Here is a 24008-nt window from a genome sequence, read left to right as displayed (position 1 = left end):
AATACAAATATTTGTTCCGTGGTGGTATAATTCATGCGAATGCATTTTTATTCACATAATATAAAAAAACTTTTTTCCAAATACAGACACTTCCTTTCTGTGCTGCAGCTAAAACACAATTAATCCTTTTCAGGGCAAATTATTAAATAGAGTCTATGCCAAAATGTTGAATGAAATGGAAAATACTAAAGAAAACCTTCTTGAATAAAATAGATGTGGCATAGAGAGTGGTGGATAAAGTCAATGGATTGCGTGCATCTGTTAGAAAAGAAAGTAAAAATCTGCTGTTCCTCTCATTCCTTTTATTATTTTTGATCACTTTTGAGAGTATTGAGGGTTCTGAGTAGTCAATATATTAAATGTAGAAACCCTAGTTCCTTTTTCTAAACTTGACTAAGTTTGTCAATACACAAGGGACAAAATACCATTTAGAGCTTGTATAGCACATGGTGGTTAAATAGCACTTTTATTTAGTCTGAATTCCATTATTGTCATTCTGCTTTTCCTATTTATTTAAGCTCCAAGCTGGCTTCAAAAAGGTTCCAGAAACCAAATAACTATTTTAAATTGTAAACTTTCCTTTCAAATATGCAAAAAATGTACAAAACCAAGCAAACAGAAAACAAACAAACAAACAAACAAAAAAACTTGGATTTGAATTTAGCTCCAGCAAGTCTCAGTGTTATGGATGAGAAATAGTTCATTTTTTCAGATTAAACTACAACCTTCCTATTACCACTTTTTTCAAAAGACTGGGGTTCTTGGTAAAATAGCAAGTATCATGAGATCTCTTTACAAAACTCAGAGCTGTATCATGACCTTGTATACAGAAATGTGACTGTATGTGATTCCCTGATTATTTTACCACCTGGTCAGCCTGAAGTCCCCTGAATAAAAAGGAACCTCGGAGCACAAACTGTGCACAGTTGAGCCTCCTGGCTGTTGGGTGTACCGGATCTCATTAACTTGTGGTAATGTTAAAGAGACACAACGGTTACCTACTGCATTAATTTAGGGTGAAGTTTACTATAAAATGCCGGTAGCAATCACAGACAGCTCTTTTTTTTTCCTGCAGTTCTGGTACATTCATCCGTACCATCTTTGTATCCATGCAGCTCGATGGGACCAAGCTCCTCTCTTTCCCCACAGCCGCATGTATTCTAGCCTCAGTTTTTATATGCTATAGGATGTGTCTGACAACGTGTGCAGGTAATGATTAAAAGTTCAGGATGCCTCATTTTAGCTGGAGAGCTAATTGTATTGGCATTTGCTTCCTGTTTAAAGAATAGACACCATCAGAAATAAAAAAGGAAGGCATAATTATAGCAGGTTTACCTGGAAAAATAAACATTTCCCACCTTTCTATCTTAATTTGAAATGAAAGGCATGAAGTACTTTCTTCAGTCTTCAAATGTTTGGTTTATCATTGATTCCTGGACTTCAGCGCAGTTATTTTCCTGATGTATTTTTGTGCCCCACATTTAAATTCCAGAAATCCCCTTTGAGAGCTGTTGAGCCCATTTCCAAATGGCAAATAGAGGGTCAGTGGAATTGCCCAGCAGAGGTAATATCCACCAAGGTTTACTGTAAAGCTTAAAAATAAATGGCTGAGAAACCTTGTCCTGGAGGTAGAATTATCAACTATTTTTATTAAAAACAACAACAAACTCATCCAAGATATTTTCCTTTTCCTTAGTAATTCCCAGTATTGCTTTCTGTTTCAAAAATTCTGTCAAAAAAAAAAAAAAAAGATGGAATAAAGGAATTTAAAAAGTTTAAATGAGATCAAAGGATGATAAAATATGCTTTGAAAAGCAAATTCAATTTTTCCCTACCAAAAAATAGTTCATGATATGTTTTTTTACCTTCAAATGAGCAAGTAATTTGGTGAAACAGAAGCAGTTCTAGTGTTTTGAAAGCAACACTAGTATGATTGAACAATTATTCTGGATTCAAAAAAGGCATTCACTGTTTGCTGGTGTAGGCTATCTCATGTGTTTTACATTTTCACTTTAAAAATTTCAGAATATGTAAATACAAGACCTAAATACCATACATGAATCTTCTCACAAACTGTTTTCAGCCGTGAGAATCAAAGCAGTGTGCCAGTCCCACCCCCAGGAACTTCCTGCCTTATGTAAGGCTGCTCTTACGAAAAATGAAATGAAATGAAATGAAATGAAATGAAATGAAATGAAATAAAATAAAATAAAATAAAATAAAATAAAATAAAATAAAATAAAATAAAATAAAATAAAATAAAATAAAATAAAATAAAATAAAGGGGGTCGATGCACTTCAAATGGTGACATTTGCTTCTAGACTGAGACGCTGAGCACAAAGGCTGGCCCAGGCCAGCATGGACTTGCATCATTTCTTTTTTTAAGTCTCCAAGTGCCTGGGAGGGCTACGATAGCCGTGGGTTTGTGGGTCCGGCTGAATGCGGACCAGAGCACAACAGAAAAATAAACCACATACTTTCTCTGAGGCAGACTCCCTGCACTGGCTCTAATCAGCAGCAGTTAGTAGGCATTTGAGGTCCCAGCATTTAGCGCTGAAATTCTTTTGTTTGAGCATTCAGGAGCCGCTAGTTTATATTAAAGTGTTCCGTGGAAAAATACTTGCAGTTCCTCTGAATCACTGCGTTTTGCCAAGCCCTGGCTCGTGGAGCTCATGGGCTGTGAGTGCCCTGCGGACGCTGCTGTGGGCTCTGCTGCTTGGCCCCTATCCTGCAGCTTTTTTTTTGGGAGTGTGGCTTCCCCACCAGGGCCCTGCCGACCTGCAGGAGGAAGGCATGTGGCAGCCTTTGGATGCTCCCCGCTTCTCAGTGTAAGCTAGAATATGGAACACATTTTGAAATGCTCCCCTTATCTCTATTTTTCCAGTGTTTTGGAGCTGGTTTAGGCAGGATAGATTAAAAAAGGCAAGGTTATTTACATGAAGGTGGCGAGATTTATGAATGAAACAGTAACAATTGGAGCTTTATCAACCCTCAAGCCTTGCAGCATTACTACTTGTCTTTCTCAAATGTGTTCAGACTTTGACAGCTCTCTGAGACCAGTGCTTGACAAATACCTTACGTAGGGGAGTAGGATCACTTTTTTAGGAGTGGGAAAATTGAAGCATAGGAAAGGGGAAGCATCCTGTTCAAGGTCACAGAGCAAGTTGGTGGCAGACCCAGAAATAGCACCCAGAAGTTATTAGCTTTTTCTGTATTTCCTTTCCTGTCGCTGCTGTTTGCTTGGATACCAAGATAGCTATGTGTAAACAAAAGGTTTCCAGAGCACAGCAGCCTTGCTATCGGCCTGATTCATGCAGTGATGATGCAAGCTGGAATTCAGATGTCTGCAGTGCCTTCCGCAGCAGTGCACTTGGTGCTGCACGTGACATCACAAGCAGGTTGAGCAACTGGAGTTTTGAACTTGTCTGTACCTGAAATGCAAGCATCTGAATAAGGCCCCGATCCCTGCAGTTGTATTTTTTATGCCAGGTCAGATCCCTTCTGCTGTGTCCCCTAGTAAAAATTACTGAGTTGTCTTCTTGCTCCCTGTGAGGAGCCCTGATGCTAAGAAAGTTGGCTGGGGATGCTCCTCCTCTCTGTGACCCACTGGTGGCTTTGTTTAGTACCGATTTGTTCCTCCATTTGTGCAAACTCACTGGTACCGAGGGGGCTGACAAGCTGTTATGCTGTCAACGGCTATCAGAAGCCATGAGACACCTTTAGTATCCCGGTTGAGCCCTGCAGCTGGGAGAGATATGGCACCCTCCAGCCAGGAGCAGGACACATGCAGTGCTGGACTGAGCCCCTGGGGCTGCTGCTTTGGGGAAGGGATGAGGCTTGCTTCTGAGCCACTGAGTCTCTTCCAGAACACTGTAAAACTTCCTCTCCTGTGGGAGGTGAAAAACAAGGTGGAAGGCCCCAGACTTCCTCCTTGAAAGCTGATGCTGAGCTTGAGTCATGCTCAGCAATACTGGCTGGTGTGCTGGCTCACTTGGTACTGCACGCCCGGGACACAGGTACAGTTGTGTAGCCATGGTTTCTCAGTGCAGGAATCCTGTTTATGTTACCAGTGATTCAGAAGCACAAATTAGTGCTAGCAGATCACATACACGTTTCTGTCCCTCCAGCTCTCAGGATGCACAAGATGGCTTAGTGGGAAATGAATTATTCTCTATCCAGGATATTCTACTAATAAGCAAAATAATAAGAAGTCTTGTACGTGTGCTTCAGGGGGCCCGGTACTTTGGTGTCTGTCTACCTTGTCTGGAAGTACCAGCTGCAGGTTTCATTGGGTTCTTTGTGTCTAGCTTTGTTGTCAGCAGTAACAGAGCCTGTCTTTTGTAATTAATCTGACAATAACGTTGGTGATTTATTTTTGCAGCAGACCATTCATATTCTACCCTTTCTGCCTCTCTCTGCTCTCTTTTGATCATGGAGGGAAACCAGAAGACTAAGTTTATCAGCAGAGATGGGTGGGTGGTAATTTCACAATATCAGGAAAGGACACTTGGAAGGGATGCTTACAGCTACACTTTAAGAGACCTTTCTGCAGACCTGAACTGCCAAGATCTGACTCTGTCAGAGCCACTCTCAAATAGGCCATTAAAATATACCTGGCAACTTACCCAGTGTTCTTTTATATCTTCACCATGCTATATTCAAAAACTCGCTATGCTATAGTTTCCATTCACTAAAAACTTAGACCACTGTCTAGTGGAGCCCTGAGTATGAATGATAAAACACAGAGATAAAACACCCTTGCGAATTTATGAGAACAAGCATTACGCTAACCGTTAGCCTCTGGTCTGCTGTGGCTTTATAAACTCGCCTCCAATGGCTCAGCACTGGCCAGTGGCAAATAATTTTAGTAGGCTGCAACAGGCGGGAGGCTATTTCTTTAATTTATGGGAAGGACTATTATTTTTGTGATCCCATGGTGCTATTGCAACTGGGGTCTTTGCATATGAGGCTATTATTTCAAACCCCTGCCCGGTTGGTGATGCGAAGAAGCAGACACTGATGTTCTGATTGCACGAAGCAGACAAGCAAGTCCCTGAAGGACAGCTTATGTATGGGGCCTGGGGCTTGGCAGGGCTGTGAGCAGGGGCTGCATTTCCTCCCCTTGTTTCTGGGCTGTGGAGTTAATCTGGTGGCTGTACCTGGAGCACTCAAGCTCCTTATCTGCCCTTTCTCCTGGATGTAGAAAGATGTGGAAGAGAAAATTGCTTGCAAGCTGTGGGCTTGGGGTGAAGTCAGGGAAGTAATTGCTTTAATTTCTAATGTGCAGCATGGGAATATGGGGTCATCACTAATTGGAAAAAAATCTTAAAAACTCTTTTGTGAAGAATCTGATTTTTTTCTTTCAATGGCTGAAGGAGAGTAAATGTGTAATGTTTTTGTACCTTCACCTCCCCTCTCCGTTCAATTGCACCACAAAGAGCTATCAGGTAAGCACTGTCCAGAGCATCCCACAGTTTCTCATTTTCTCTTTTGCCTCTTAATTGCACAAAGTTGAGGGAGAAGTTTAAATACTGGAAGGAGGGGGAAAATAAAACTGAAAGGACTTCGCACTGTTGCTGTGAGGCTGTGTTGCACACAGCAACAGGTCTGAGAAAGGAGAAATGACACTGCTCAAAATCTGGGTATTTCAGAATCTTATAGTTCGGAAGTGACAGCAGAAACATTCTTGAAATAGTTTTAAACAGCAACTTTCCCAAGAAATTGTGCAAAAAGACTTTTCCACCTTTCCATATCATATCAAAAACCCAAACCAAAGCACCCATGGCTGCCCTTGGGACGCGGCCCCATGGGGGCTCAGCCCCTCTCTGTGCCTGCAGGGTCCCCCTGTCCCCAGGATGGGGCAGCCGAGTGGCACTGGGATGGGGTAACCGGAGGGTTGGCACCTTAATGGGAGCTGGGGAGGGCGTGGGTGTTTCTTCGTGGGGGTGGTTTGGCGCTTTCAAATGGCACTCTGCCACTGTTCTTTCTATTCATGTTTGATTGCTGGTTGCAATTATACCGCTGAACCCGCCACCCCACTTTCAAACCAAAAGCATTAGCTAAGCCCCAGGCATGTACTTAGTTTCAATAAAAATTCTGCAGTAGTTAAACATGATAAAGCAGAGGGGGAGAATAAATGTTTTTTAAAATATGTTCTTACTCTTAGAGATTTGTACTTATCCCTTACTATGACACAATATTTTTCCAATGCTACTTTTTTGTTATATTTAGAAGAGCATTTTCTGTTCCTTCCGTCCCCTTTCTGTGGAACAATTGTGCAACTTTCTTTTTTCTTAATATAATAATGCAATAAAATTAGATCCAATACTAAAAAGAGCCCTCTGAGTAGGAAGGTAGCTACCTTCCTTCCTAGCGTTTCCCCTGGATCTTCCACTGGGATTTTGCTCCTTTTAGACACAGGTTCCTTGGGTTCCCGGCGGCGTTGGGCGAGCGGAGCTGTGCTTTCCCTGGCTGATGTTCCTTCTTCTCTCTCCAGCAGTGAGCATGCAGAGTTCAGAGGGTGGATCAGACCCAGCAGCTTCTGTGGCGCTTCACACTTCTGCATCAGCCCAAGCTCCAGTTGTGCAGCCGGTGCCAGCCTCGCAGCAGGTAACGTATGCACAGCTGGTAGCGCTGTTTCCATGGAGAAGAGCCCTGCTATACTGGTAGAAGTATATGAATCAAAGGCTTTATTTGGGAGGAGGGGATTGATAATCCGCTTGTTGAGGCAGTGGTGAGAAAGAGCCTGGAGATTGTGTTGATCGAGGCCATAGGTATTTACCTGGGTTAGCCCTACAAACACGCAAGCTTTAAAACATGAGATTTGTGTTTTCAAATTATCTACCTAAGGAAATGTCTTTGTGCCAGCTTGGTGGTTGCTTCAGTGTAATATCCTGCTGTCCTTATTTGTTGTGTCAGTAAAAGCAGCAGAAAATAAAACTGTCCTTAAAGGCATCTCTAACAAAAAGGCATCAAGCTCAACAGAAGAGAGCGGGGGGGAGTGCTGGGGCAAGAGTGGGTGGAGGAGCTTCATGCTAGCCTCTTCCTTTGATAGGTGGATCCTGACATTTTAAATTCAAGAGAGGGGGAAAATTCATGATTCATTTACATGAATACAATGCTCTTGGAAGGTCTCCTGGTAGGAGAGAAATGATAGCTTCAACTGATGAATGAAAACTACCTAATGCAAAACAGGAAGTGTTAAGCATAACTGGTTCCCTTTTATGGCATTTGGGGAACTATCAAAAGAACTTTCTGTGGCAGTTAAGGAAGCTGGAAGGATAAAAGGATGGGTGGGTGTAGCCCAGCTACACCCTTCTCCAACTCCCAAGTGAGCAGAAGTAGCTGTCATTGGATCCCGATGGAAGACAACAACTTAAACTTGTGAATTGGTAGGAGCCTTTGGTCCACTGGGACATGGACATCCACATCGTGCCACTCAGCATGTGTTTGGCCAGCCTGCTATCATCTTTAAAGCAGCCTTCCCAGCGTTGATTTCCCTGGGTGTTGTTTCCTGTTTATATTGTAGTGATGATATGTAGCATAAAGTATCTTAGGGATTGTCAGTCTTAGTGTGAATTTGACTGTGACAATGATCAAGAAGGTAAGAAAACCCTTCAGCTTTGGATTATGAAGTTCCCGAAGTTCTGTCCAGCCTTTCCTGGTGCTGTTGTTATGACACAGCGTCCCACATGGAACTCTGTGGATTAAGGAAGATCCAGAGGATCTTGGAGGAGAGCTGAAGAGGAGGAACATCTAGAGAACCTTCCATTCCACCAGCAGAACAAAGAAAATACTAGGAATGAGCTACAGGCAGCGTGACTGGTGCGAGGCTGAAGCCTTTGGTGTTGTTGATCACTGGTCCACCTTTCAGTGTGAGAGAAGGCTGTATGAACAGGATGGCCTCATCTTACAGGTTGGGGATGATTTTTTTTTTTTCTGATTAGAAGCTAGTAGGAGTAACTAGGCAGGTGGTGATGAATTACAAAAGTAGCTGAGCTGGGCAGCTGTGCCAAAGGAGAGAGATGTGTCGTTTGGTAAAAGCAATGACAGAGAAAGGATGAAAAGTAGGAGAAAGGAATAATTTTCACTGAGACTTTGATGCAGTTGGCATTGTCAAGACCTGACTTGAAAAAGGGCTTTTAATGCCTCTTTTGGGAAGAAAATAGGCAAAGTGATGGCTGGCATAACTGTATGCGTCCTTAGCACTAGCTCAGCTACAGGATCTCAAAAGTATACAGACTTTCTGAAAGTGAGCCTGGGGACCGTGATTTAGGAGCTGCCTAAAAATCTGGGCAATTGTCATAATCTTGTAATTCTGCTAGAACAGAACTTCTGTCTTGTTACAAAGGACATGTTGGGAGGCTGTCAGAGGTCTAAAAATCATCAGTATATATATGGTAGCCACTAATTGTCAAGGTCTCTTCTAGGATTCATGTGGGATTGTTTTGCAGCTGTTTGTTCTGTTGGCCCAGTCTGCTGGATATTTTTAAAGTTTCAAGCCACAGAGGATGACTGTTTCCTTGGAGAAGGTTCTCATCAGTTTAAAGTGCCCTACAGATACTTGGCTTGAATGTTTCCTTTCTTACTTTCATGCCAGTATCCTAGGCTCTGTTCCCACGGGCCTCACTGAATCATTTATTTCCATCCACTATGTCTCCACATTTGTTTTACTGGATCTGCAAGGTGCTTTGCACTCTTCAAGACTTGTGTGCAGCCTCAAACAGAAAGTCAGGTGTAAGGCAAGGATAGCACAAAGCACGTCTGTGCCCTTGGTGGCACTAAAGGGAGATGCAGAACCCCCCAGGCTTCGGTGCTGGTGAAAACCGTAACGGCCGTGGCACCTTGGAGAGTGATTTCATATCACGGGAGACAGACTGTGCTTTGGTATAGCAGGAACAAAAGAAGCATCTTTGCAGCCATAGGAGGAAAATGTGAACGTGTGAGGAGTGGTTCTTTTCTGGCTGCGACTGAACCTCCTGTTGAACTCCTGTTGAATTCCCCCTGTTGAATGCCTCCTGTCAATCAGCTGTTTGCTGTTGCTCTATTATTTTCCATGGAGAAATTCAGAAAATGTGGATCCAGCTCTCTGCTTTTCCGCAGTTCAGGTATCTGAGTTCATGCTGGTGTTGATACAGGTTACGTTGGAGGGATAGGGGGCCATAGGGGCACTAAGGAAGGGGTTCTGCTGCCTTTGGAGTATCTGCAAGCTTTCCATGAAAGTTTGAAAGGGAATACCTGTGTTACAGACTAACTACAAACTGGAAGTAAGCGTGTGTTAATGTATTTTCTTCTTTCAGAGGGTTTTGGTCCAAGCAGCAGGCTCTGCTCCCAAAGGAGCGCAGATGCAGCAAATCTCTGTTCCCAGAGTTCAGCAGGTTCCACAACAGGTAATGTCTCCGCAGTGAGACACCACACAGCCACTCTGGGTCAGCAGGACTGGCTCTCCTTGTCTGCCATGTCCCACACTGAATTTGAAACTGTCAAATATCTCCTAAGAAAAATCCATACTGTTAATTAAACAGCTGTGTGCATCCAGAGACCTGGAGGTCACTGTGAGAGCAGATTTCTCCATCTCTCTCTCTCCTTCTCAGACTGATAATAAAAGAAACTCTCAAGATATTTAAGGTTTGGAAAGAACCTTTACTGTAGTAGGTGTCTTGCATATGTTTGAAGATTTGATGAATGCTTTTAATTGCCATTTAAAAAGCAATAATCCTCAATAAAAATTTTTTAGAGGCAAAGTGTTTGGGATTATTTTTTAATTACATAAGCAAATATACTACTTGACTACTTGTGGCTTTGTAGGAAGGTTGGGTTGCAGAGAGCCATGCAAGTGTTTTTATTTATCTGAACTTTGCCTTTTGCAGCCCTTGTTTCCTAAGAAACCAGGCATATGTGGTGCTGCCTCATGTGGACAGTGAGTCTAATTCTCTTGACTTTTTCCTCTAGCAATTTTTTATTTGGGTACTCAGTTTCAGAAAAACTTGACAAAGGGCAACCACATACCTCCCAGACCAAAAAGAAGGGGCTGGGATGCAGATGGACACTGCCAACTTCCTCTCTAAAGGAAAGGCTGCAGCATGATCTCACCCTGGTTAGTCAACAGAGAACCAGCCCTGAGACATGTGTGCAGAGGAAACCCAGCTCCATTGTTTCCACTGCTCATGGAGCAACTTCTTATTTATTTATTTATTTATTTATTTTAATTTGATCTTTTATGGGACATCCGTTGGGACATACATGTTTTATTTTTAAATTTGTTCATTGTTGGTTTTTTAATTTCTTTTTTTTTTTTTTAGAGACAGCCTAAGTGTCAAGGTAAGGTTCAAAGTTAAGGATGTAATATGTAATTTCTCCCCCTGTTCCATATCTGTAACTCAGGCTTATGATGCTTGTTTCAGGTGCAATCTGTGCAGCATGTATATCCATCCCAGGTCCAGTATGTGGAAGGAGGAGAAGCTGTCTATACCAACGGAACCATGTAAGAGTCTTTTGTTCTCTGTTCTGAGCCCATTTCCCCTCCCTGCTGGGTCTGAGCAGTTTGGTCCTTCCTGGCTTCTTCCCCTCCAACACTGCTGCTGGCACTGGCTGCCATTAAAAGGAGGAAGAGAAGGAACTGTTTTATGTGCTGAATTGGGTGTGTGGGTGCCAGACTCTAGCCTTGGTGGAAGTGATGTCCTCATGGAAGAGGTGTTTCAGGGAATTCTGCTCTCCCTAATATGAAACGGTCCTGTGCTTTCCTCTCCCCATCCCACTGTGTGGTGCAGCCTTAAGAACCAAAGCAGAATTTCTATGGGAAGAAAGGGGCTTTGTAAGGCATCCTTTCACCCCCCTTTGTGTCCCTGGTTGGGTCCTGCTGCCTCTGCTGCCTGCTGGGAGGCTCTCAGCCTCTGCATTTAGGTCGAGTGAGATGGCTGCAAAATGACTCCAGGGCTCTGCATGCACTTACACTGCTGGGACAGGCTGTGGCTGCGGGTCTTTGCTTCAGGGCTGTCACAGGATCGACTAATGTCAGAATTGACTTTTATGGCAGAGTTCAATTTCAGTGGTGCAAATTCCACTGACAGCGGAGTCGAGGCCTTTTTTAAAATGTGGTCCAGATTGCAGAAGCCATTGTCCGTTAGATTAGATCTGTAAGCTCCTCGCCATCAGCTTGTGCTCCACATCCTAACTCTGTTGTTCCGTTGATAGACGAGCTGCCTACTCCTACAACACCGAAGCTCAGATTTACGCCCCCAGCAGTGCAGCTTCCTATTTCGAACCACAGGGAGGTGGAGCTCAGGTGACTACAGCGGCATCCTCTCCTACAGCCATTCCCTCTCACAACATGGTGGGCATCACCATGGACATTGGGGGAAGTCCGATCCTCTCCAGCTCGGGAGCCTATCTCATTCATGGGGGGATGGAAAACACTAGACATTCTCTGTCACATACTTCACGCTCCTCTCCAGCAACGGTATGTAGCTCTGCAGATGTCACAGCTCGGGGCCCGGAATTGTTCCAAGGGAACTGAAAAGCCTTCAGAAAATAAAATCTCCAATCATTAGCACTGTGTATATGTCTGTATAACATGTTATGCAAGTGCAAGCAAGAGAATAGACACTGGTGTACTACAGATGTTTTTCAGGAGGAATTTGGGATGTCTCTTACCAGTGGGCAGAGGCTTGTCAAACTTTCTGAGCAGATCATTCACATGCTGCAATTATGCAGCATGGAGATAACATTTTAACATGGTGATTTTGCTTTTCTTTCCAAGCAGAATGTTTTGGCTTTCCAATTCAAGAGAATTGTCAATATTTACATTTTCTAATACGTATAACATCTGAACATGAAGCTTGGCTTATCCAAAGCAAAGAAATATATAAAAAGATTCTTCATTATGAAGAGACCTGAAAAGTCCATTATTAACCCAGTGAATAATTACTATAGACATGTCAAGCTGATCATTCCAAATGCACAGTGACTGAAAAGCCTTTATATATCACCTACACCATTGTGTATTCTGTCTTTGCCATATATTATAAAAAATGTATTTTATGGATAATACTTATCAAACAGAAATGTTTTAAAGCTCTTATTTTTTTAATCATGTCCTTCTGACTATCAGTCAAGGTGCTGGGTTTAGAAGCACAACTGTATGGGACTCAGAAGGGTAAAAATATTAACCTAAAATAGCCTTTTTGCAGTTAGAAACAATCAGGGCTTCTGTCTGAGAATCTACAATCTGAGTAGCAACTGCTGCCAAGAATGGGTTGGAACTTGTGTTCTTCTGGGACAGTGTTCACTTTCCTTTCCAGACTGACCTGTGTGTGTATATGCTTGTATACAATATAGGTGTGACTGAGTGTATGCGGCTAGATTTTAAAACAGGAACAGCACTACTTAGGGAGAAAAATAGGGGCTGTTTGCTACTGACTACTCCTGAAAATCTGGCCAATAAGGCTTACTTTGTTGTCCCATGGAGTTTTAAAGTACAGACTTTAAAGTTTTTGAATCTTTGTGTCTGGAAAGGTTGTCTTTGATCCTGCAGTGAATGTGTTCTGCCTTAGGAAGAAGTAGCTATCTATGGGTAAAGCCCTTAGCTCTGGGTGAAAGAGGAAATGTGTGGCGGGAGCTATAGGAATAAATGTCAGATTCATTTGGATTAGCAGGAGCTCATTTCTTGTGTGAGAATTGTGTGTGTTTTAATTATTCATAGTTAAAAACTAGCATTGGACCTTCCTCTGATTGTGCTCATGCTTGTTATTTTGAAGGAAGTAGCTGCTGATCTTCTCACCTGCGTGGGACTACATCTTGCAAAGCTGCACAACATAACTTTTTTATTATTATTTCCATGGTGACAGGCACGATGTAAAAAGCCCAAGTAGAATATGTGTCAGTAGAAATGTCCCATGAACAGATTTATTTTGTAGCTGTCTATCACATAAAATAAGCCATTCGAGAAAAAAAGAATGTAGGAACTGACTTTTAAGAAAATGCGTCTGAAATAAATTCACTCTGTTGCATGTAGGAATGAACTTTACAAATGACAGTAGCTCTTGTGGAGGGGCTTAAGAGGGTTAAGTAGTGCATGGATGCTTGTCTGGAAGACAGTACAGGGATGTGTCTATCTGTGACTTTCAGTTCTTTCAGCACAGACCAGAGTTGACAGGAGACAGAGCAGAGCTATCAGGAACATTCAGAACCATGATAGCTACTTTGAATTTCACATAATAATGGGTGGACCGGTAGTGGAAAGTGAGGATTATATCAAGTCAATGGGTAGGAACATTATTTTTATTTGCAGTGCCTTGCTTAAACAGAGAATAGGAAAACTTGGTATTGAAGAGGCCAGAGAGGCTACAGTCAAGGCAAAATGTATTTGGGGCAGGATTATGAACTTTAGCAGTGGAGAGAAAGAAGATTACAGCTCATGCAGATGTAAACAAGGAAGAACTGTTTGCATGTGGCCTCAGTCATGTCATGTTGGGGTTGGATATCAAAGTGACCAGCAATGTGAGAGCAGTGATGGAGATGCTGCAAGGAATGGGGAAGCAAGAGGTCTTGGAGGGTGCTGAGCACTTGTGACAGAGCCAACACTGAGACCTCAAAGGGGAGAGCAAGGAATGTTTCTTCAGAGGAGAGTGGGAGCAAGGCAGCACTTCAGAATTAGCAATGGGGTAAGAGCTAGAGCTTCCTCAGGAGGCTGGGGGATGTTTGGTAAAGACTGTATACACACTAAAATAAATCTTAAAAAAAAACAAAAAACAGCACAACAGCATCGTCCATATCTGCTGGAATAACGATGTTCTGCTCCATCAAATAGGCTGGAACAGGACATCATGCAGCTCCATTCAGGGTCTGTGCTAACAGACCAGTATTAATCTTCATTTAAACTAAGCTTAAGCTAGGCCAAGAGAGGAAATCCTTGAGAACTCCCATAAGTAGGTACTTAGAACTGTCTTCCTTCTGGTCCTTTTGACTCTCAGTAACTTGATCTCTAGCCCAGTGCACTCCAGTTCTTTTCTTGGACAGTTTGTTTGTTTGTTTGTTTGTTCAGCAGATAGTGAGCAGTAGCTGAGAGTTGTTGCCAATGTGTCCAGCTGTGGCTGGAAAATGAATGAACAAGCTTTAAGTCATCTTGTCTTACGCCTTCTGGATCCCTCTAGGCAGACTCACAACTTCAGTCTGTCCCTGTGTCCTAGGATGGTAGGAAGAGAACAGAGCAGCTCTCCTTTACTGAGTGTTGCTGGACAACATTTCAACAGTGAAATGTTGTCAGTGATTTTGGCTGATACATACCTCAGGAACTTCACAGTCAAGAAATTTAGCACTCTTTCTAGTCAGGCAGCTATTGAAATATTCCTTTGTCAAAAAGCTCAGCTTCATGCAGGACAGCTTATGAATTTCCAGTCTTTCCCCTCTAATATTTGTTCCTGCACGTGTAAGGTGTCCATTTGTATTGGACAATAGCAAAATGCCAAAAACACAAGTATTGTTTCTGTGCTTGCATAAGAGGCATTGCTCAATGGGCACTGTGCTGCTCAGCTGTCTCTGCCCCTTCAGAAGAGGAAGGAAGTGGTGTCTCCCTCTGACACCTTGACTCATTTCCTGAAGGCTGCATCAGCAATCAGGCTGTGCTGATGACTTTTGGTTCCTCATGGTACATCATGGTATGCTGAACAGTTTTCTCAAAACCCACTGAAACATAGTCCTGGACTGACCCTTTTTTAGACTCACTGATAAATTCCTGATAGGTGCCACAATGATGCCACTTTGGGGCAGAACCAAGGGATTTCACAGAATCACAGAATATTAGCAATTGGAAGGGACCTTGAAAGATCATCTAGTCCAATTCCCCTGCTGGAGCAGGAACACTTAGATCATGTCACACAGGAACACATCCAGGAAGGTTTTGAATGTCTCCAGAGAAGGAGACCCCACAACCCCTTGGGCAGCCTGTTCCAGTGCTCCATCACCCTCAGCATAAAAAAGTTTTGTCTCATTTTTTTTATGCTGGAGGTGCTTGGGCAGGGTGTTGCCTTCAGACATGGATATTGCAAAAACTGTGTTGGGTTGTTCAATGTTGCTTCAGAAGTTAGATCCAATTTTTTCTGTTCTCTCACTTCTCTGATAGAGCTTGGTTTTGTAAAAGGCTGTTTTTTTCTCTGTCTTTGTCTTTGCCAAGCTGTAAGTCAGTGCAAACTGGAGTATAGGGAGCTAGCTTGTATGTGAAAGAGGGCATACACTGACAGATGATCATGCAGATGTGATGTTTTGTGCATGCACCTATAGATACGTGCACAACAATGCATGTTAAATGATGACAGATAGTAAACTTGATAGAGATAGCTACTGATTGCAAGTTTTACAGCATGCCACCTTGTCCTGCCTACGCTAACAGGTCACAGGTAATGCAGTTTTGAGAACATACACTGGAAGCAGCAAGAACTTGCAAGAAACTGCCAGTCTTCTATGCCATAGTTTGCCAGAGATTGCTGAGGGAGGCCCAGGAATAGACAGGACAAGCCAAGAAGGGTCTAAGAGAGGGTCTGAACACAGGGCAGCAGCAAGAGCTGTGTTAGAAGCTAAGTGAGGTTGGAGGAAAGCAAGAGGGCTCTTCAGAGGTCAGAATGCCTCGCTGTTATTCCAGCTGCAGAAGCTCTGAGATCAGTGGAAATGAGCCCAATAGCAGTTCTGCTTGGTAGCAAAGATCTATCCATTCCAGCTTACACATTCCTGGTGTAAACCCTCATGGTGCCTCTGTTTTATTTAGTTGCCTTCAGTTCTTTGCCAAATTTTTAAGAAGTAATAAGAACCAAAGTTAATTCATCCCAGTGTTCCGTAAAAGATCTGGGTAAAATGCACCTCCTCTGCAGCAAGTCTGCTTTGACCTGCTGCAACATGTCTGTATGGTGGTGTTTTGGTCCAGGCATGAAGGGGAGAGGAAATGGAAAACTGCTTCTTGTTTATAATGGGCAACACACATAGTGGAAGATCAAAAGTCCCCTAGTCTCACCCTTTCACCCTAACAGGGATTGTTGCTGTGTTGTTAGTTTGCATGCTGTACAATAACGCCTTTTCAGCTTCATCCCATAAGGACTGTGCCTCATCTACTTGCCTCTTTTTCACAAGCCTGTTGATATAAAGCATTAATCATTCAAATATTAATAAAGATAAAATCTTGGCTGTTGCTAACTATCTGATTTCCTTTCTTTTTCTTTTTTCCTTTTTTTTTTTTGTTTTTTTCCCCTGTGCATATTTTCTTTAGCTTGAAATGGCGATTGAAAACCTACAAAAAAATGAAGGGATTACATCACACAAAAGCAGTTTGCTCAACAGCCATGTAAGTTGCAAACAGAATTTACAACCTCTTTCCTGCTTTGGTAGGAGCATTATTTCTAGCCGTTTGGTGTATTCAATAGCAAGAGTCACTCAAAAAAACCTACGATTCAGCTGTGCTGCCCGAAGCAGCCCATTCCCAAAAAAACAAGAATTTGCAAAAACTGCCATGATGTTAATGTTTATGAGATGCTCTGGATTGTGTTAACTGCCTCTACCCTATGTTTATTTGTTTCTTCTGCCTTGCAATGGAAATTGCTGGCAATTAGATCAACACATCTGAGGAAGTTCTTTCCTTTCAGTGGAATTTAAAGATGGCTGGAAAATAACTTGCAATTCTACAGCAATAACTTGGAGTGAATCATGACAAATATCCCCTAAATACTGTATACCAAACAGTGAATGCCTTTATTGCCTCTTTCTGTGCCTCAGGAAGACCATTACTGTTACAATGCTATTTGCTAGACCTTTCTAAACCCATTTGCTAGACCTCTCTTTTCTTACTATGCCAACAATTTCCCTGCTTTGTGTGAAGTTGCCACTATTCTACTGGGCCTAATCAGGGACTTCTGCATCGTGGTTTATGGCTCCCACGCAGTAATGCTTAACGGTGAGCACATGCTTGTGTCAGATTTAAAGGGTCTAATTCAAATCCTATTGAAGTCATTGGATTTGCCTTTTCTTCATTGTGTTTTGGATTAGGCTGAAGCATGTTCTGCTCCGATAACTCACAATGCACAAAGTGGTACTTCCTTATTCTAACAAATTTCCTTATGCTATATATCCTTATGATAACAATTATGTTATCGTTCTTGGGTATGTTTGTCCTAGAGAAATAACCCTAGAGAAATAACCTGAGAAAATTAAAGGAACATTGAACCTAATGGTCTGATTATCTTAAGCTGATGCCAAACTTCAGGCCTGGGCTCCTGGATGAGTTTGATCCTTATTTCCAAGTTCTGGAAATCAAAGGTTTCTCATTGTAGCTGGGGAAATATAAAACTGCAGCACCAGGCTTTTAGTTCCTGTTCTGAGCATACATGCGCATACTTCCCTTCCTAGGCTGTGGCTGTGCTCATGCACCTGTGCTGTGCCCCTGAGTGCCACACAGATTTGGCTACAGGTAGCATCGTTTTGCAGATTTTTCTTGTTCATCACATTGCAGAGAAGGGCAGAGCAGAACAGGACGGGGCAGGTAGCGGTATGGTATTGAGGGAGGTTTAAAAAAAAGGAAAAGGACAAAGGAAAGAAAATGAAGACAGAAAACAGATTTTGTCTGACCACAGGCTAGGCAGGCTGGAGTTGGGGCCAGATCCAGCCTCCTATCAGATCTACACCACCTTTGTCCTGCAGGGTAGAAGTAAAGAACATAAGGTCTCTCTGCCCAGGTCACTGCTTAGAGTTTGGTGTAAGGCCTAAGTGCCCTTACAAATTCTAAAGCAAAGAAGCTACTTCACAGGTGTGTGGCTATGGAGCAGAATTTTCCATGAAGTGTTCTGCCCTTCATTTTAAACTTCACATTTTGTTAATCTGTGAATTCTTAGCATAATAGTTTATTTTGTTGCCATCAGCAGATGTTTCATGTCAGGAATCTTAGTTTAAAAAAATTAAAAAGGGAAAGTAAAGGTATTTCAGTCAAAAGTGATTTTTTTTACATAACACTGTTATACAAAGTCCATGGTAAAAGGAGCCACTCTTAATAATTTAGCCTCAAAAACTCTGAGAGGTTATTTAAATGCACTTAAATATCAGATTTAGAAGCCAAAGCCATTGTTAATACCCTAGTGACACATGATGTTTTTAATGAAATTATGTCAATCTATTACTGTTACTGAAAAAGCTCTACTTACAAGTGTACTCCAGAGGCGCTGGGTCAGAGGATTGGTTCTTCACCAATTATGAGCTTGCAGATGATGCAAAGAAATTGAAGGAAGGTGACTGCAGTTTTCACAGGAGTGCCTAAACTAGGCACATAGAGAAGTGAGTGGATGCACTGGAGTACCTGCTTGGGGCCCTGGGTATCCTTAGCATTCACAGGAGGAGGAGGAAAATGATTTTTTTCCACACTGCTTGTGAAAATAATAAATGAATGAACACATCTTTGGGCTCTTAGGCAGGAAGGGGCAAGTACTACCAATGCAGTTTCTCCCCTGACTTTAGTGAGGCAAGGATATTATCCCCAAATGGCGTCTAGGTGGAAACACCTGAAAGGAGACTGGACAGCAGAGGAGGAAGAGCCTGCAGAGGGAATGATTGTCCCTCGGCAGGGGGAGGAAGGAGGTGAGCATGGCAGCTCCAGCTCACCTGCCAGGGTGGCTTGGGCTCGGCGCTCAGCGACCTGTTCAAAAGGCAGTGACCGGTGGTGGTGGGTCTAGAAAAGAGACATTTCAGACAAATGATTGGTTTTGAGGAACTTCAGTTGCAGAAGGGGGAGAGGGAGCAAAAAGGAGGTGTGGGTCAGGGTCCAGACCAAGCCAGATGGCAGGGGGACTTCCCAGCCCCAGATGAAGCCCCCCGCACATGCACCACAAGCGTGTGTCTTCATTGCTATGTTGGGTGTCACAGAAGTATCTGTAACAAAACCTCTCAAAACCTGGGCCTTCTTCCTTTCTCCGGCAGCCCTCTGTATCCCTTCTTCCACCCTTCAAGAGCCCTCCTCGGATCAAGGTTTTTTTTTAAAGATTTGTTTTTTTAAATCAAAACAGACACTCAGTAGAAATAAAGACTAAGTAAAAATAAAATGGAAATGTTCCCCTGCAGTGCTTATAACACAAACAAAGCAGCATACAGCTGCATAGTGATTTTATTGGAACCTGATCGTAATATAAACAGAAACTTTCAAGTATCTTGTCATTGTCACAACCAAGCAAAATTCAAAAAGTAAACAGAACAAGGAATACAAATGGGAAGAATATTTAATGTTCTCATTTTAAGTGCCCAGTATGTTATTATTAATGCAGGAAGAGCAAAAATCATGTTTTGAAAATTATTTATATTCTGACAGATTTCTTTTTTAATTCCTTTTGTGCATTTCAAAATAAAATTCCAATTCAATAGCAAGAGTTGGTATTGTCAAGCTCTGTAATGTTTAAAGGAATTTTAAAAGACACTTGCAGAAAAAAAGAATGCTGGAAGATGAAGGGAATATTCTAGGATTAGAGTAAAAATGTCCAGGATCAAATTTAAATGAGAGGGCTTAATCTATATCTGAATTTCCCATAGTAACATGCAATATATTTTTAAGGCTTGGAATTAGAACAGGTTTAGAAGAGTAGAAATAACTGTTTCACATTCATTATCTTCCATAGGAAAGTAAAACAAATGGTTAAAAACAATGAACCTTCTTAATCATTAATTTTTTAAACACAGGAGATGGGCCAAAACAAGCATGGATGTAGACTAATTAAAAACAGAGCTCCTGCTGGTCTTTTATGTAATGAACACTGGGGTTTGCTTTTGTTAGAGGCAGCTTAATGGATGGGTCCATTGGAGCCCCAGGGTGGAGCTCCGGAGTGACCTTTCAGGGGCACTCAGCAATGCCTCTTCCTGCAGACAGGAGCATGAAGGGACACCATACGAGCAAACGCCATCTCTTAGAGATATGGCCTTTGGATTTCAGAAAGCTATCCGGCTGTGAATTGCAGCCCCTAGGGGATGTGTGACTGGAGGAAGGTGGGAAGGGGATGTGCAGCTCGGTGAGAAGCAGGACGGGGGCAGCAACCAAGAGGTTTTTCTTCCTCCAGCTCTGGGGGCTCCAGGGCCCGCCACAAATGATGGACATGGTCATTGCAACTGCAGCACACTTTGCATCAAAGCCAAACCATGAACAAAATAGTTTTAACTGTATGTCTTTGAATTCAGCTCCTTTGACATAGCAGAAGTTTAAATTTGAGTATGTGAATGACAAATACACAGAACGTCTGTCCGTGGGTGCTGATAGCTTAGAGCTCAAAAGGATTTGTATGAGAGCAAAGTTGGATGTGAACTACAGAAACTGAAAATAACTCATCTGAGTGAGGTGTCAGAGATGCCATTGCATGTTACGGGTTGTATTTTCACAGATTTATTGATATAAAACTCAAGGTATATAGTGGTGAATTGGGACCCTAAAGTTTCACCAAGGGAAAATTAATAGAACAAAGCCAGATATTGCAGTATGAGTGGGAAGGATTTAAGCACAGGCCAACTTTTACATCCATGTATATTGTTAAATGCCACTGATTTCTAGACCAATTTCTGAGTTTATGCTTAACTACAATATATGCTTGAATTATTTGTTGAAAGGAGATGATGCAGACAATATTTTGACATCCATAATCTGACTTTATCTTGCCACTAATCTGGTGTGAATATGGCTGCATCCGTTGGAGCTACACCTCCTGTACATGCACGCATGTGTAGAGGTCTGCATGTAGAGAGGTCTTAAAAATGTTAATCCCAAACATCCTTGACAGTGAAAGGACTCCTACCAAAGCTATTGATTTTAATCCATTTGTAAATCTAATTCCTTCAAAAATTCACTTAATATTAACACTTGTGTTATTGATACTGAAAGTGTTGTTTAGCCAATTAAAGGAGATTGGGTTTTTGTCTTTTTGTATTTTAATTCCTGTGCTGCCATTTTGTGCCTGACCTGCTCACTCAGATTGTCTGGATATAAATAATTTATATCTAATTGCAAACTTTAATCAACAGAAATGTCAGAGGAAGTTCAGACCATAATTCTGTTAAAAATAATAAGTAGGATCCCCTCAGATTGTCAAATTTCGTTTGTTAACCATTTATTGGTAGAGGAACAGCTGCAAATATGCCAATCTTCAAATTAATAAAACCTTTGCAGCATATTTGTTTCTCCTAAAATTTATTCATCCTAGGTAGTATTTTAAAATCTTCATTCCTGGAAAACATGAGTTCTTACAGATTTATTTTTGCCCCACATGAGTTAATCCAAGTGCAAGATGGACACTGTGATGGAAGGCAGATTTTTGTGCTAGTGCAAAATCTGATAATATTTCGTTTGGGTTATTAGCTTTGGTCAGTGTCCTTTTACTCTTTTAAAAATGTAGCTGGCATAAATATCACTGATATGAATGAACTACAGTGTTAAGTTCTCTTGAACTCCTGATGTCAGATACGTGCTCCTGACATTAAGCATCCATGTTGTTTTATGTAGCCTGTTCTGGCCCTCTTTAGACTTTCTCATATTCTTTCTTTCTTTATGTCTTCCATGCCTAAAGCTCCAGTGGTTGTTGGACAACTATGAGACAGCGGAAGGCGTTAGCCTTCCCAGGAGCTCTCTGTACAACCACTACCTGCGGCACTGCCAGGAGCACAAACTGGACCCGGTGAATGCCGCTTCCTTTGGAAAACTCATCCGGTCGGTGTTCATGGGGCTGAGGACTCGCCGCCTGGGAACCAGGTTGGTATGGAGTGGTGAACAGGGAAGCAGCTTTCTTCCCCTTTCCTGCTGCTTGTGCCATTACTTCTGAAAGAGCTGGGAAGCTCCAGGGACCCCAGTCAAGTCCATTGTTATCTTGCAGTGTTTTAAACGCTGTCCTGCAGGCAGTGGATGAGCTGGAGATATTCTCAATGTGCTTCTGGTAGCAAGGTGCAAGCAGGCAAGGGATGCTGGCTGGGTTGTCAGAAGTGAGGAGTGGCAAGCTCCTGAACTCAGCTGCACCTTGCCTTCCCCTACCGTGTATGTGGCTGCCAGAGCACTGTACTGCTCCCTGTAGAAGGGGTTAATTAAAAGCATACATTTAATACAGCTGCTAATTTCAGGAGCTGTGGTTTGCTTTCAATAACAGAACCTGTGGCCTCACATTTTGCAGAAAAAAAATCATTGCACTGATCTTGCATAATCTGCAATTTCTCTCATATCCACTGAAAATCTACCAAGCGTAATTTCACAGGCACAGGTCTTTCTTCTGAGATGTATAGAAATTACCAAGCGTTGTGTTGTGGAAAAAAAAAAAAAAAAAAAAAAAAAGCTATTCTAAAGCACAGAAGTAATTTCTGTGTCCTGTGAAGCAAAGCTACTTTCTGAATGTGAATCAGCAGCATGAGAAGTTTGACAATAAAGTTAATTTCAGACATGTTCTGGGGCTCTGGTGACAACACATTGTCCAGTCACACATCTGAATTTGATCTAACCCCATTTCCAAAGGAGTCTAAGAATATTTTATTTGAACCCAGGCTGCTTCTCATTCCATTACTGTCTCACAAAGATGAAGTCCCTCTTGATCATGATTGCAACTGTCAGCTGCAGAGCCCAGTGTTCTGCTGCAGGGCAGCGGTTCCTCCCAGGAAAGTTCTCTGTCACAAGTGGGAAGAGAACCTGTGTCCAAAACCATGATGCAGACAAAGTGTGCAGTCATCCCAGCACAGATTTAGATAGCTTATTTCTGAAATTCACAAAGCAGCAGGCTGAATCTTGTGACAACTGTTGGTTTTAAACATCAAAGTTCCATATAGCGTTACAAAAAAAGGAAAACTTAAGAAAGTATACTTGCTGCAAAGGCATGTGTCCTTCAAGGGAACATCCAAAGTATATGCACAGCCCGTACAGCTGACTCTGCATTTTATCCCAGCTTCTAATTTTACAAAGTAGCTAATACACTAGAGAAACAGTGATTGCTCTGATTGTATAACTTTTTATAATAAAATTCAAGCCTGAATGACTAGGCTTTCAGGAGGAGAACAAAACCAGATGTGTCTGGAGCATTCCACAGCTTGAATGGGGAGGTAACAGTCATGGGAAGAGCAGGGGAAACTTTGAATTTCTGTAGATGGGTTCAAGTATAAGAGCTCTGAAGTAATTTCTTCAGAGGAGTAAAATTCTTTAGACCTATCAAGGAAGGAAAAATTAAAAGTCCCAACAGCTGCCCTAGAATCCTGCAACTTCTGTTTTGTGACCTAAAAGATTATTGAACTTGGAAACAAAAATAGTCAGAAAGTGGAGTTTCTGACCAGCAGCATTCTGGTATTTCAGAATTTATTTCACTGAAAGATAGAATAAAAGATTGGAATGAAAAACACTCTGTGGAAATTGCAGGGCGTTTTAGTTCAGCTTATGATAATGCTGCTTACTTTAGTATCATTCTATATTGTTATAAATTATCTAGTAGTGCCTATTTTGTTTTGTTTTTGTAAGGCAACTGATGGCCAGTTCTTAGAATTTTAAACTTATTTTTATATCTATCTCCTGTGGCATAAATATTAGGCGTTTATTATATTTTACTCTTTTTGTAAAATTTTGGACCATGGCATCCCGAAGTCCATCACTAAATGGTTTTGGTTAACCTTGAAAAGTTGTTGATAAACAACAACAACAAAAACACTTAAAATTCAAAATGTGGATGCTTGAAAAGGTACGATACACCTCCATAAATATGGAAACAGCTGTCCACCATTGTGGACTTGAAAAATTCTATTTTGTTGGGAAACTTTGATTTGACACATCTGTCTGATGTGATGGACGGAAAGAATTTCTCCCGAGGAATGCAGCTTTAAGGACCAGCAATGGAAAAAGAAGTGTAGCCACTTTCGCTTACAAAAAGCTTCCAGTTTTTTACAAAACTGCAAAAATGAGCAACTCTCAAGACAAAAGCAGATCAAAGCTTCTTGCCATTGCTGCAAAAGTGCATGCAACAGAGAGATGGCTTTCCTATTATAGTTGACCATT

The 24008-nt window shown here is 41.9% G+C and overlaps 1 protein-coding gene across 7 annotated transcripts in view; it reads left to right on the top strand.

The window, feature by feature from the left end:
* Positions 1–24008, top strand: part of RFX2 (regulatory factor X2) — a 61258-nt gene that overhangs the window by 24127 nt on the left and 13123 nt on the right. For 3 of the 7 annotated variants that reach the window (XM_084498489.1, XM_084498483.1, XM_084498486.1), the window contains 6 exons: positions 6498–6610; positions 9301–9390; positions 10405–10484; positions 11195–11459; positions 16254–16328; positions 21562–21743. In XM_084498489.1, coding sequence (XP_084354615.1) covers positions 6506–6610; positions 9301–9390; positions 10405–10484; positions 11195–11459; positions 16254–16328; positions 21562–21743 — 797 coding nt within the window. In that variant the 5' untranslated portion in view covers positions 6498–6505. Of the gene's footprint in view, positions 1–6497; positions 6611–6659; positions 7917–9300; positions 9391–10302; positions 10322–10404; positions 10485–11194; positions 11460–16253; positions 16329–21561; positions 21744–24008 lie in introns of those variants that run through there. The other 4 variants (XM_084498487.1, XM_084498485.1, XM_084498484.1 and 1 more) reach the window with 4 other exon arrangements.

This window comes from Aythya ferina, assembly GCF_964211825.1.
Source record: "Aythya ferina genome assembly, chromosome: 26".
Classification (NCBI taxonomy): domain Eukaryota; kingdom Metazoa; phylum Chordata; class Aves; order Anseriformes; family Anatidae; genus Aythya; species Aythya ferina.
Note: the sequence above shows the minus strand (reverse complement) of the source record. Positions and strands in the feature narration are given on the sequence as shown.